This window comes from Somniosus microcephalus, chromosome 11, assembly GCF_052327205.1.
Source record: "Somniosus microcephalus isolate GS21.2 chromosome 11, FLI_Smic_1.0, whole genome shotgun sequence".
Classification (NCBI taxonomy): domain Eukaryota; kingdom Metazoa; phylum Chordata; class Chondrichthyes; order Squaliformes; family Somniosidae; genus Somniosus; species Somniosus microcephalus.
In genome coordinates this window covers 198,884,868-198,900,224 of record NC_140997.1, presented here as the reverse complement: position 1 = coordinate 198,900,224, position 15,357 = coordinate 198,884,868, and the positions used below count along the sequence as shown (strand labels likewise).

Here is a 15,357-nt window from a genome sequence, read left to right as displayed (position 1 = left end):
GATTTATCCACTTTTAAGCCCGCTAAAACCGCTAGTATCTCCTCCCTCTCAATACTAATTTGTTCAAGTATATCACAATCCCCCTGCCCGATTTCTATGCCTACATCGTCCTCCATAGTGAACACAGATGCAAAATATTCATTTAAAACCTCACCTACATCTTCCAGCTCTACACAAAGATTGCCACTTTGGTCCCTAATGGGCCCTACTCTTTCCCTGGTTATCCTCTTGCCCTTAATATACTTATAAAACACCTTGGGGTTTTCCTTTATTTTGCCCGCCAGTGTTTTTTCATGCCCCCTCTTCGCTCTCCTAATTTCTTTAAGTACCCCCCTGCACTTTCTATACTCCTCTAGGGCTTCCACTGTTTTTAGTCCTTTGTATCTGCCAAAAGCCTCCCTTTTTTTCCTAATCCATTCTTGTATATCCCTCGACATCCAGGGTTCCCTGTGCTTGTTGGTCCCACCCTTGACCTTTACGGGAACATGTTGGCATTGTACTCTCTCTATTTCCTTTCTGAAAGACTCCCACTGCTCTGATGTGGATTTTCTTACAAGTATCTGGTCCCAGTCCACTTTGGCCAGATCCTGCCTTATCATATTAAAATCGGCCTTCCCCCAATTTAGAACCTTTATTTCCGGTCCATCTGTCCTTTTCCATGACTACCTTAAATCTCACCGAATTATGGTCACCGTCACCAAAATGCTCTCTTACTGACACTTCTACCACTTGCCCGGTTACATTCCCTAGAATTAGGTCCAGTACCGCCCCCTCTCTTGTAGGACTTTCAACATGCTGGCTCAAAAAGCTCTCCTGGATGCACTTTAAGAATTCCACACCCTCAAAGCCTTTCATACTCTGGCTATCCCAGTTAATATTGGGGAAGTTGAACTCCCCTACTATTATTACCCTATTATTTCTACTCTTCTCTGAGATTTGCCTACATATCTGTTCCTCTATCTCCCCCTGACTGTTTGGGGGCCTATAGTACACTCCCAGCAAAGTGCTTGCCCCCTTGTTTTTAAGTTCTACCCATATGGCCTCATTAGAGGAACCTGCTAAGATATCACCCCTCCTTACAGCAGTAATTGACTCCTTGATTAATATTGCGACACACCCCTCGGTCTCACCTGAAGATTGTATACCCCGGAGTATTGAGCTGCCAGTCCTGCTCCTCCCTCAACCATGTCTCTGTGATAGCAACAATATCATACACCCATGTGTTCATCAACACCTTCAATTCATCTGCCTTACTCGCAAGACTCCTTGCATTAAAATAAATGCCATCCAGCCCTGCTATACTCCCTTGCGCCGTTAGATATTTGCTCTGCCTTCCAGGCCGACTTGTTTTTATCCTCTTAATTTGGCTGTGCATCACCCCCTACTATAGCTCTACTCCGTATCCCATCCCCCTGCCAAGTTAGTTTAAACCGCCACCGCGCCACCCACCCCCCCCATCCCACCCCAACAGCACTAGCAAACCTCCCCACTAGGATGTTGGTCTCGTTCCGGTTCAGGTGCAACCCGTCCGACTTGTACAGGTCCCACCTTCCCCAGAAGCAGACCCAGTGATCCAGGAAACTAAAGCCCTCCCTCCTGCAGCAACTCTTTAGCCACGCATTCATCTGCTCTAGCCTCCTATTCCTATACTCACTAGCACGTGGCACTGGGAGTAATCCCGAGATTACAACCTTTGAGGTCCTGCTTTTTAATCTGCTACCTAGCTCCCTTGTTGCAAGACCTCATCCCTTTCTACCCATGTTGTTGGTACCAATGTGAACCACGACCTCTGACTGTTCGCCCTCCCCCTTCAGAATGCCCTGCAGCCGTTCAGTGACATCCTTGACCCTGGCACCATATAGGTTTAGCATAACTTCCTGGCTTTTGTACTCTATGCCTCTATTTATAAAGCCCAGGATCCCATATGCTTTATTAACCTGTCCTGCCATCTTCAAAGATTTGTGCACAAGCACCCACAGGTCGCTCTGTTCTTGGGCCCCTTTAACATTGTACTATTTAGTATGCAAGGTTTCTCCTCATTCTTCCTACCAAAACCTCACACTTCTCTGCGTTGAAATTCATCTGCCATGTGTCCGCCCATTCCACCAGCCTGTCTGTCTTCTTGAAGTCTATTAATGTCTTCCTCGCTGTTTACTACAGTTCCAAGTTTCATGTCATCTGCAAATACCCACAAGTCCAAGTATAATAATATATAATCCCCTCTGGCCATCCACCTGTTGGCCAGCCTACAGTGGCCACTCATGGTTTCACTGCCCTAATCAATAAGTTGGGAAATATGCATGTGTTTTTTTAAAAAAAAAAGCATTTATAGTGCTTTACTCTATTTGTAGGACTTTAATCAATTTAAAAATATTTTCTGGTTTTCCCGGCTTAGTGCTGGGAAATTGGTTTTGGGGTCAGTCTGGGGGAGGGACAGGAGATGACAGGGTGAATACATATGAAGGGTAAAGGGAAGGGGTAGGTGGGGCAATGGGAGCAAAGAGGTGATGGGACGGAAAAGGATAGTGAAGAAGTAGAGGTAGTGGAGGTGGCAGGAATAAGGTAGTGTAGTAGTGGGCGACGAGGATTGCCCACACCCATCAGTGGAAATGTACCTTTTCCTCACTGCACCAAGCCACCCACCCACCACCTCCTACCCAAAACGAAAGACGACGACAGAAGTGAGAAGCAGGAAATAGTAGAGTAAATCATCAGCATAAAGCTGACCGACAGGCAAGAGAGAGAACATTTGCACTGAGTTCCATGAAAAACCCCATGGAAGATGCCCTGGTATATTAAAAATCTTTCAGATGTGCACACTTCCTGTAATGTCATTCTTGCCTTCACACTTCGTTGAGTGGCTCAAAGTAAAACAGCAGCAAATCAGAATGGAAGAGGTGAGGGCTCTATGAATCAAAAGCAAGCAAAGTGGCTAGCTCATGCAAGTTCTGAGAAAATATTTGAGAGAGGCAGAGTTCCTTTCAATTTTACCATTTGAAGAGTACATTGCCCCATGGTAAGTGCAATGCAAAAAAAAAAATCACCCTCCAAGCTTGGTTATCCCAACCCCCAAATATGTTAAATTCAGATTCCACACTAATTCATATGAAGCATAAAGAAAACAGAATTTCCTAGCAAACAGAGCGGAGGCTTATATCATTTTTATTCCAAAAGGCAAGATATGCAATATCAGCTGTTTCCAGTTATCCGAGTGGAAAACCATCGTTTCACTGTCTGCTTGCATTAATGTTCAATTGGGAAAGTCAGAGCTCTATGCATGCATACTTAAACACATGGAATTAGATAGTCAGCTCTTTTTCATCATTAAAATGTGACTAACACTACACCGGGACACTACTCTAAAGTTAAAAAAAAAACACCTCTCTGGTACGGCGTTGCACCAGTTCCTTTTATACTGTGGTGAATGTGCATTACCAGTGCACCAATGTGTACTTGCTCATCTTATCTGGCGCCTTTGGATGTCAAGTCAGTATACAATGCTAAAACTACAGCATAATAGTAGTAAATTCCGAAAGTCACTGTTTTCCTTTTGGATTTAATTTTTGAAAATAAGTGCACTCAGGGTGCAACAAGATATGCTAATACAGGAAACTTTGTGCTATCCGGAAGTTGAATGCCCGGCAACTTTGATCTAACGGCAGAAATCAGCAGCTGTTTTGGTTAGGTTTTTTTTCTGCTTTTCACGGGCAGGCTCTGGAAAGCGTCTTTGTCGCTTAGCAACAGCTTCAGAAACGCTTCCAAGCTACTGGGCCGAGTGTTTACAAGCTGTTGCTGAGCAACAGTGTTTGTGGTCAGACACGGCAGGCTCTAGAAAGCGTCTCTGTATCTTAGCAACAGCTTCAGAGACGCTTCCAAGCCAGGGGCCGAGTGTTTACAAGCTGTTGCTGAGCAACAGTGTTTGTGGTCAGATACTGCGATGAAAAGCATCTGATAACATTGACGCTGGTCTATCCGGAGCTTTTAAAAAAACGGCAGTAGCTCGGTCCCATGGGTGCCGGATAGCACAAAGTTTCCTGTACATACATTGTGCTGAGTAAAGCTCAATGATTGTGTAGTGACACTTAATGTGTTATAAAATAATGACAGCTAGTGCTCTCCCTAAATTAGCTTTTTATGTGCAAGTGGTATTTATGGTGGAGCAAAATTGTTAATAGATATACAAGTCCATTACAGAAAATGGTCCAACTACAGTTAATTTTAAGGACTTTTATAGATCTCATCACATCTGTCTGGTGGTCCAGTTGGTCATACCTCATCAATTATAACCGAAGGGGATTGCTATAATACATGTCTTAGAATGGTACCTATATATTGTAGTGTGCAGCTGACAGACATGAATTATGCTGCTGGCCGTACTTCACATCTGCTCCGTGGCAACAAAGCTCTGTGCTCACCAGAGTTAAATTTTAACGTTAGATAAAAGCCGGCAAGAAGATTGAAAACATTCACATTTAAACTTGAAAACATTTAAAACTTTGTTTCACACTGGACTGCAATTACTGCATTTGGTGTGAATCTCAAACAGATTAGCCTAGTTCCTGAAAGTGGTCTCACACCACCTGATTAAATATAGTGGGGAGAACACGGACCAGATTCCAGAATTAGAATACCACTGATGCATCTGCAACAGCTTTGTATCGACACAAAATCCGAGGTCTGGCAAGTTAGAATTCACAGGACCACACACACACACACAAAGATAATCTATCATATATTGCTTATTAAAAAAATATTCATGAACCAATGCAGTTTTATTGTAGGTGTTAAAAAACACCCTTTTAAATTATTTTTATTACAAAAATATACTTGCAGAATTACAAAAAAATGAAATTGTTCCAAATGCTCATTAATCCACAGAATAGCTGTTTTTAAAAAGGTACCGAGATGTGAAAATCCACGAACAAGGCGTGCATTCCACACATACAAAGCAAACCACAAGTAAATCGTGAAGAGGTTAAGCATTAAGAATGATGATGGAGCAACCTGTTGTGCTATAGAATGCCAAGATGTGTATATGTGCTTCCAATTCCCCACATGGTAACTTCCTGATCTTAGCTTGGCAGTAAGGGGAGAGGCGCAGAGTACAGGCACTTCCTATATGGATCATGGTCTCACCCCAGGTTGTTCTTGTGTACTTCATTGTGGCTAATTACACTACAGCACTGGCAGGGGCACGAGAACAGGTTGCCTCCTCTTTAATGAGGAATGGTAGGTTGTGCTGGGAAAGGGGAGAGGAGGGTAAGAGGAGGAGACGTATGATGATCAATTAACAGGAGGAAAGATAACCAAAAAAAATTAAGAAAATGAGCATATTAAAGAAAATTTGAACTGAAATTAAAAGGAAAATGTATATTTGCCAGTCTATTGCAAACAACAGGCATGTAGTAGGGACATATCAATTAATTGAACAATTTACTAATTAAAGTTATCACAACTAATAACTGCCTAAATTTATTTCAAGAAGCAAGCTATAATGATCGTAGAGCACTAAAAATATGATCCAATCTTTGGATTTTGTTTTACTAAAGAAGGTTGACATCAATGTGATAACAAAAAGTTTTTTTTAGTTTAGTTTATTGAGCAACTGACATACATGCAGCTAAATATTCTTCTAGCTGAAGTTTTTGTTTCACTTTATATTAATTGAGTTCCACAGTAATATACTGGCAATATGCAAAAAAGACACCACTACGAACAGATAGTCACGAATTGATTGAATATTCAACTACAAAAAAAATAATAATTCCCATCAGCTCTTTTACACGGAAAATCTTTCTCTAGTGCAGACACACTTCAATTTGTAGCTTTGATTAATTTAAACTTAAGTTGCAACATGGTATGCCAGTTAACTGTTTTCAGAATTAGTGACTACAAATGACTAAAATATACTTAGGAAGTTTGTCCGGAGATTAAGGGTTCTTTTTTGGCTATTACAAATCATGCAAACTTACACATTTCTATTGCTAGCATAAGAAATTCATTTTTGATTTGTATGTTTCCAAACACATGTAAAGCAGCCACAGTTTATCTATAATATCAGTAGGTGATGTTAATATAGGGAAGAAGTTTGAGCCCAAGGCAAGAAAGTGTGTTATCAGCTTCTTGCTTTCACTCAATTATTTTGATATAAACATGCAAAAATGTGCAAGTTTAATTTAGAGCATGGTACAACTTCAAACTCTGCTTTTATTAATTATTGCTGTTTTTTTAAAGCTATAATTGGATCTGCAATGCAAAATAAACAAACATTCAGGGTCAGTGTTGAGGAGCAGACAGTTGATAATTTGGAAAGGAATTTAGCTGTGTCGATAGATTGACTTTTAGTGTCTGGCTTACCTTGCAATTTATAACCTGTGTGTTTATTTATAAGGAGAAGTCTGTCACTTCTATACAAATTTATATAGAATTTCAAATTAATTTAATTGGAAAATCTGTTTAAAATAATAGTGATTAAAACACCTTCCTCTGTATCTAAGCAATAAAAATATTTTATTGCCTTTAAAACACTGCAAACTGCCTGTTCTACTTTTAAAACAGGCAATTCCACAGAATGCTTATTTTATGCATTAAAAAAGGTGACAAAACCATTGAGACAAGTTCTCAAACAAGGAACAAACTCCAAAGATACATGTATAAAACAGTCATTTTACAAATGTTTCTTACAGAAACCAAAAAACTCAAAACAGGGGAAACATCTATTGCTCATTAACTACACTGTACCTTTTAAGGCATCAAAAGTAGGATGTTACTACTACCTATCTGTGCATTTTGCCAAATACTTTCACAGAAGTGCTTACAATATTTAAACCGGCAATACAGTAATACTTTGTAAATGTAAACAAAGACTGATGATCAAAAAATATAAATGTAGAGACCAAGACAATTAATATTGCGAAGTAAAGGTTGCATTCTCACAGTATCATGTTGCTCAACACAGCAATTATTTGAATTATTTATACTTGTGGTGACATGTTCACTCCTGTAGTTCAATGTAGATTAACCAGTCTCTTCATAATTTGATGTTACCTACATTCTTTAGAAGATTCTGTAGATAGGCTTCATGGATTGTGTTTAAAAAATCAGTGTCATTCTGTGGGAGACAAAAAAATTCAAAGCCTATAAATTTAAATAACAATACTAAACACTTTATTAAACTGCATAATTATAAGATTACCTACAGCTGTCTCCTATTCTTTTAAACATATAGGGTTCGATTTTAATGGAGGAGGCGGGATGGACTCTGGTTGCCTGGTGGGCGGGTTTCGGACTCGTTGCCGGTTTCAGCCGCTCCTAATGTCCCATTTTGGTTTAATTGGACCAATTAGTCCCATCGTTCGCGCTGCCTGCTGCAATGCACGGGAGTGGGTCTGTTGGTCTACACTGATGGTCATTGCTCCACTTACTTTTAAGGACTCCATGTAGCCTCAGCCTCTCATGTCTTGTTACTGCTGCATCTTGAATGGGCCAAGGTGACCATGAGTGCTGCGAAAGCCAAGGCTGCTCCCCGATTCACCGAGAAGTCCCTGCAAACTTGTGCAGGGAGTAAGAGGACGCAGGGAGATTCTGTTCCCTCCCGATGGCCGGAGGAAGCCTCCTCAGCAGACAAAGGAAGTCTGCCTGGAGATTGCTGAGGAGGTAAGCGCAAGGTCGCGATGTATACGCACCTGGGTCCAGTGCCGAAAATGCTTCAATGATCTTGTGCGAACATCAAAAGTGAGTATCACCATCACACTTACCTTCAATCTGCTTCCCTTCTCTTCTCATCACCAGCACTCTGCATTGTCAGCCTGCTCCTCCACATCCCACCTTACCCTTACTTCCCTTGCACTTTAACCTCTCTAGCTCTCTCTCTGTACTGAATCACTTCACCATCCTACAATGCAGATCATACACTCACTCTCACGGTTATGCAATGACAACAACTAACAACGCACAGGGAGGCAACTTCCTCTTGCCACCTCACTCCATCTTGGTCTCCCTCCAAGCTTCTAGGTTTTGGATTCTTCACACTCATTCCATCACTCTCGCTAAAACTCCAATTGTGTCCCTCCTCGCAAGAAAAGCTAGTCCACAATAAGAGGGAGAGATCAAAGACAGGAGGAGGCACACCATCCCTGGCCACCTTAAACGCTGAGGAGGCTGCTCACAAGATCGTGGTAGGTGGCGAGGAGCTGGAAGTGGGGGACGGAGAGACGGGCGCAGTTGAGGAAGCTGGTGACAGAATGCATTTTCATCCCTCGCATTTACAATTTATGATTGAGTGCAATGGCATATGATGCTCAGAGAATTACTTCTGATCATCTGCACAATAGGATGTGTCCGCTACCTAAAAATCAGATCTCTAACTCATGCCTTTACTCTCCCACAGGACCATCGAGAGCCCCCCTCCCCACTGTCCAGGAGGAAGAGTCGGATGACTCCTCAGAGGAACCTGCAGCCTCTGAGGGAGCAGCGTCACCAGGACTCGGCGCAGCAATGCACACCTCGGTGAGTCCTTCGCGACATAAATTAGTGCTGTCATCTGGTGTATCACAGCTCACATCAGCAGATGTTGGAGACAGCGACTGCAGTGGAGAGTCCTCGTCGGAGGTCACAGGACTCTTCTAGCTCTGCTCAGCTGTATGTAGACGCTGTGCCTCTGGGGCCATCCAAAAAGAGAGTGGTGCTGAAACTCCAGGAACAAGTGCAGGAGACTCAGACAGGGTTTGCATCCAGGGTAACTGCGAGTGAGCAGAGAATGGAGGAGTCCATATCTAACATGAGCACTGCCTTTGTGGAGGCAATGGCGCATGAACGTTCCACCATGGAGGACATAAGTCGCCAGACTAACAGAAATACGGTGACTCTTAAAAATAGATTGTCTGCTATGGAGGAGAGATGGGCATCTATTGAGGAGAGACACCATGGCTTCATGGACGTCCTTGTTATGAGGTCCGCCAGTACAGATACGGGTCCTCATGGACCTCCTGATGTGCAGCAAGGTGGTCTTCAGCCACTTGCTAGCACTGAAGTGTGGCTGACCCACTATGGGGGATGTTGGTGGCAGCCAACAAGGAAGTGTGGGCTCCTCTCCAAGCGCTCACACGACCAGGTCACTGTAGAACCCTCAGTCAGAGCCTGAGTCCTCACCCAACTGAGATGACCATCTCAGCCCCTGCACAGCCGCAGGAAGAGCAGACTGTGGAGGAGCCCTCCCAGGCTCCCAAACACAAAGGCATTTAAGCAGGCGCAGCATCAACATGAGCAAGGTGCCTCTACATCCGCTGAAGCCACAGGGGAAGCACCACGTAGAAGCATACGTAAGAGGAAGTTAACACACAAATAGTCACAAGGATAGTCACTTGGTATTTTACAGCACAATAAAAGACCCGAGTGCCCTCCTTTTGTGATGTCATTAAACAAAAGTGATGGCAAGCTGCTGAGGTTCTGGTCTGCATGTTGTGGGAAACAGAAGTTTCACAGTAAGGGCTCAGGGGTAATTCCATTTATAATGATGGTGAGAGTGATCGGAAAACATCGTTTATTGGATAGATGATGTATGGTGTGTTAAGAATCTCTACTTTATATTTATCTCCATCTGCCAGCCACCTGTGTCTATGGCGTAAGCTTACGCAAATCTGGCATGGATGAGTGCATCCCTTGCCTGACGGCCAGCAATGTGGTGTTGCATTGGCCACATCCTGACCCGCAAAGCATGGCTCCTCGTCCTCCTCCTCTTCTTCCGAGGAGTGTGTGCACTGAGACACTTAGTCATCCGACAGCACTAAGCCACGTTGTTGTGCGGGGCACAGCAGACCACAATGATTCTGGAGACCCTGGCTGGTGCATACTGCAGGGCTCCTCCAGATCTGTCCAGGCACCGGAATCGCATTTTGAGCAAGCCGATGGTTTGCTCTATGATGCTTCTGGTAGAAATATGGTCCACATTGTACCGCTCCTCAGCCTCGTTTGATGGCCTCCTCATCGGTGTCGTGAGCCACTTTTTCAGGGGCTAGCCCTCGTCGCCAAGTAGCCATCCGGAAAGTTGGGTAGGCAGATGGAAGAGCTGAGGCACAGTAGACTGCCACAGGATGAAGGAGTCATGGCAACTGCCAGGGTACTTTGCGCAAACATGCATTACGATCTTCCTGTGGTTACACACCAGCTGGACGTTCAGGGAGTGGAATCCCTTGCAGTTAACAAATAAAGCTGGGTTGTGATAGGGAGCCCAAAAGGCTACATGTGTGCAGTCTATGATGCCCTGCACCATTGGCAAGCCTGCCATATTTGCAAAACCAACCGCACGCGCGGTCACACTTGGGCCATCCGAGGAGAAGTGGATGTAATTGTGTGACTTTGCAAAGAGGGCATCAGTGACCTGCATGATGCAGGTGTGTGCAGCCGACTGGGAGATGCCGCTGATGTCTGCAGCTGATCCCTGGAAGGAGCCTGAAGCAAAGAAGTTTATTGCGGTGGTGACTGACAGCCACTGGTAAGGAGTGTGCACACGCTCCTCTGGGCTCCAGGTGTTGGTGCAGCATTGCGCAGATGTCAGCAACTACATCTCTCGAAAGTCTCAGGCTCCTTTGGCACTGCTGCTCAGTCATGTTGAGGAAGCTCATCCTCTGCCTATAAACCCTGCGTTGGTTGTATCTCCTGCGGCGACATGCAGCCCTGCGCTGAAGCCCTCTGCCCTGTGCAGCATCAGGTGGTTGAGGAGGACGCTCCTGATGCTGCTGTTGTGGCTGGTTGTGCTCTTCCTCAGAATCTGACGACCAAGATGAGAGGTGTAAATGGTTCCCATACCGTTGCTATAGATTTGAGTTGAGGAAAGAAGCTTGCAAGCGCAAAGTCAAAGTGGCCCGAGGATACTCCAAACAGGTGACACTGCAGATGGGTCTCAGCTTGAACACTCAAGTTCAGTAGAGTTACTAAATCTTTGCCAAAACATCAAACAACAATGTTGTGGCATTTGAATATCAGCCATGTTGCAGGAGCGCTTTTAAGCTGCTGCAGCAACCGACACCAAATCATGACCTCGAGAAACCTGACTCATTGCAGCTGGCGTGTTTCTCCGAATACGGGAAACACGGACAAAATGCACCAAAATCAGAAAGCCCCATTAAAATAGGTTTAGAAAGGCAGTTAACAAGCTGATCTTGTGTGGCATATGTTGGTGCATGATTTTGAGTTGGCCCTCTTTTATTTTGTTACAGGTGGAGATAGTCAATGTCCCAAACTCCTCCATCACCATCCCTGGGTATGTCCTGTCGCACCGGCAGGACAGACCCACCAGGGGTGGCGGCACAGTGGTACACAGTCAGGAAGGAGTGGCCCTGTGAGTCCTCAACATTGACTCTGGACCCCATGAAGTCTCATGGCTTCAGGTCAAGCGTGGGCAAGGAAACCTTCTACTGATTACCACCTACCGCCCTCCCTCAGCTGATGAATCAGTACTCCTCCATGTTGAACACCACTTGGAAGAAGCACCGAGAGTAACAAGGGCACACAATATACTCTGGGTGGGGGACTTCAATGTCCATCACCAAGAGTGGCTCAGTAGCACCACTACTGACCAAGCCCTGAAGGACATAGCTGCCAGTCTGGGCCTGTGATTGGTGGTGAGACAACCAACATGAGGGAAAAACCTACTTGACCTCATCCTCACCAATCTACCTGTCGCAGATGCAGCTGTCCATGACAGTATTGGTAGCAGTGACCACCACACAGTCATTGTGGAGACGAAGACCCTTCTTCACATTGAGAACACCCTCCATCGTGTTGTGCGGCACAACCACTGTGCAAAATGGGATAGATTCAGAACAGATCTAGCAGCTCAAAACTGGGCTTCCATGAGGCGCTGTGGGCCATCAGCAGCAGCAGAATTGTATTGCACCACAATCTGTAAGCTCATGGCCCGGCATATCCCTCACTCTACCATTACCATCAAGCCAGGGGACCAACCCTGGTTCAATAAGGAGTGAAGAGTGTGCCAGGAACAGCACCAGGCATACCTAAAAATGAGGTGCCAACCTGGGGAAGCTGCAACACAGGACTACATGCATGCTAAAAAGCAGAAGCAGCAGGCTATAGATAGGGCTAAGCGATCCCACAATCAATGGATTATATCAAAGCTCTGCAGTCCTGCCACATCCAGTCGTGAATGGTGGAGGAGCATTAAACAACTAACGGGAGGAGGAGGCTCCATGAATATCCCCATCCTCAATGATGGTGGAGCCCAGCACATGAGTGCAAAAGACAAGGCTGAAGCGTTTGCAACCATCTTCAGCCAGAAGTGCCAAGTGGATGATCCATATCGGCCTACTCCTGAGGTCCCCACTGTCACAGAAGCCAGTCTTCAGCCAATTCGATTCATTACACGTGATATCAAGAAACAGCTGAGCGTATTGGATACAGCAAAAGCTGTGGGCCCCGACAACATCCCGGCTATCATGCTGAAGACTTGTGCTCCAGAATTAGCCGCGCCTCTAGCCAAGCTGTTCCAGTACAGCTACAACACAGGCATCTATCCGACAATGTGGAAAACTGCCCAGGTATGTCCTGTCCACAAAAAGCAGGTCAAATCCAATCCAGCCAATTACCGCCCCATCAGTTTACTCTCAATCATCAGCAAAGTGATGGAAGGGGTCATCAACAGTGCTATCAAGCAGCACTTATTCACCAATAATCTGCTCACTGATGCCCAGTTTGGGTTCCGCCAAGACCACTCGGCTCCTGACCTCATTACAGCCTTGGTCCAAATGTGGATTCCAGAGGGGAGGTCAGAATGACTGGCTTTGACATCAAGGCAGCATTTGACAGAGCGTGGCAGCAAGGAGCCCTAGTAAAACTAAAGTCAATGGGAATTGGGGGGGGAAACTCTCCACTGGCTGGAGACGTACCTAGCACAAAGGAAGATGGTTGTGGTGATTGAAGGTCAATCATCACAGCCCCAGGACATTGTTGCAGGAGTTCCTCAGGGCAGTGTCCTAGTCCCAACCATTTTCAGCTGCTTCATCAATGACCTTCTCTCCAACATAAGGTCAGAAATGGGGATGTTCATTGATGACTGCAGTGTTCAGTGTCATTCACAACTCCTCAGATAATGAAGCAGTCCATGCCCGCAAGCAACAAGACCTGGACGACGGACTGATAAGTGGCAGTTAACATTCACAGCACACAAATGCCAGGCAATGACTATCTCCAACAAGCGAGAGTCTAACCACCGCCCCTTGACATTCAATGGCATTACCATCGCCAAATCCCCCACTACCAACATCCTGGGGGGGGGGGGGGGGGGCGGGGGCGGGGGGCGGTGGTCACCACTGACTAGAAACTTAACTGGACCAGCCACATAAGTACTGTGGCAACAAGAGCAGGTCAGAGGCTAGGTATTCTGTGGCGAGTGTCTCACCTCCCGACTCCCCAAAGCCTTTCCACCATCTACAAGGCACAAGTAAGGAGTGTGATGGAATACTCTCCACTTGCCTCGATGAGTGCAGCTCCAACAACACTCAAGAAGCTCAGCACCATCCAGGACAAAGCAGCCCGCTTGATTGGCACCCCATCCATCACCTTAAACATTCACTCCCTCCACCACCGGCGTACCATGGCTGCAGTGTGTACCATCTACAAGATGCACTGCAGCAACTCGCCAAGGCTTCTTCGGCAGAACCTTCCAAACCCGCGACCTCTTCCACCTAGAAGGACAAGGGCAGCAGGCGCATGGGAACACCACCACCTCCAAGTTCCCCTCCAAGTCACACACCATCCTGACTTGGAAGTATATCGCTGATCCTTCATCGTCGCTGGGTCAAAATCCTGGAACTCCCTACCTAACAGCACTGTGGGAGTACTTTCAACACACGGACTGAAACGGTTCAAGAAGGCAGCTCACCACCACCTTCTCAAGGGCAATTAGGGATGGGCAATAAATGCTGGCCTTGCCAGCGACGCCCACATCCCATAGACGAATAAAAAAACAGTAGAGGTAATCACTTTGCTTTGATCCAATCCTTTCCTGTAAGTGGCTCAATTGTTGCTCCAGTAAGCTTTGTAGGCTTTGTAAAGACATTGAGGAGGTAAATATACAGCAGAGGGAGGAGAAATCCCTGCAGGGTTTTTCTGGGTTCTGAAGGCTTAGTTCAGAGGTTGTCAATCTACACTGGATCTTGGAGAGTATACTGGACCTAAGGATGAAGCATCAGATCCAGAGATAGCACTGGATCTGGAGACAGTAGAAAACGTTCTGTTGTGAAACTCCTTGACAAGTATTTATAATGTCATGATTTGACACCTGTGGAGAAAGCCACCCACAGCTTGGAGAACCCAGTCATGCAGAGATGCTCCCAGTATAATGCAACCCCATCCACAATCAAGACAGTAGTGTTAGTGATACTATGGCATATGTCTAGACCTTTGCTGTAAGAAAATTATACAAACATGCCAAATCCAAGTTAAAAGCAGCAGGGCGAACAAAGTATGGAAACTACAAACTACATTCCACATTGAGGTGGACCATACCAAAGGTAGGTAATCTCCACATACCTTTAAAAACAGAAATGTTAAGGTTTACATTAATGGCCAATACACCAGTGCAACTCAAACCCAAGCAAGTGTTTCATGTAATAGCCTTACTGAGTCCAGACTACAATTGATGGAGCTTTCACTTTGGTAGTCACTGACCAGAGTCAGCATGGTTTTATGAAGGGGAAGTCATGTTTGACAAATTTGCTCGAATTCTTTGAGGATGTAACATACAGGGTGGATAAAGGGGAACCAGTGGATGTAGTGTATTTGGACTTCCAAAAGGCATTTGACAAGGTTCCACACAAAAGATTACTGATCAAGATAAGAAATCACGGGATTGGGGGTAATATGCTGGCATGGGTGGAAGATTGGCTATCTAACAGAAAACAAAGAGTTGGGATAAATGGTTCATTCTCGGGCTGGCAATCAGTAACTAGTGGTGTTCCGCAGGGGTCAGTGCTGGGACCCCAACTCTTTACAATCTATATTAACGATTTGGAGGAAGGGACCGAGTGCAACATATCCAAGTTTGCCGACGATACAAAGATGGGAGGGAAAGCAATGAGTGAGGAGGACATAAAAAACCTGCAAAAGGGCATAGACAGGCTAAGTGAGTGGGCAGAGATTTGGCAGATGGAATATAATGTTGGAAAGTGTGAGGTTATGCACTTTGGCAGAAAAAATCAAAGAGCAAGTTATTATCTAAATGGAGAGAAACTGCAAAGTGCTACAGTACAAAGAGATCTGGGGGTCCTGGTGCATGAAACACAAAAAGTTAGTATGCAGGTGCAGCAGGTGATCAGGAAAGCCAATGGAATCTTGGCTTTT

At 45.2% G+C, this 15,357-nt stretch overlaps 1 protein-coding gene across 5 annotated transcripts in view; it reads right to left on the bottom strand.

Moving 5' to 3' along the window:
- dcp1a (decapping mRNA 1A) overlaps nt 1-15,357 on the bottom strand; it is an 87,866-nt gene that overhangs the window by 13,075 nt on the left and 59,434 nt on the right. For 4 of the 5 annotated variants that reach the window (XM_086001665.1, XM_086001662.1, XM_086001668.1 and 1 more), the window contains one exon: nt 4,771-7,111. The exons of the other annotated variant lie outside the window; for it this stretch is intronic. In XM_086001665.1, coding sequence (XP_085857791.1) covers nt 7,031-7,111 — 81 coding nt within the window. In that variant the 3' untranslated portion in view covers nt 4,771-7,030. Of the gene's footprint in view, nt 1-4,770; nt 7,112-15,357 lie in introns of those variants that run through there. 5 annotated transcript variants of the gene reach the window in all.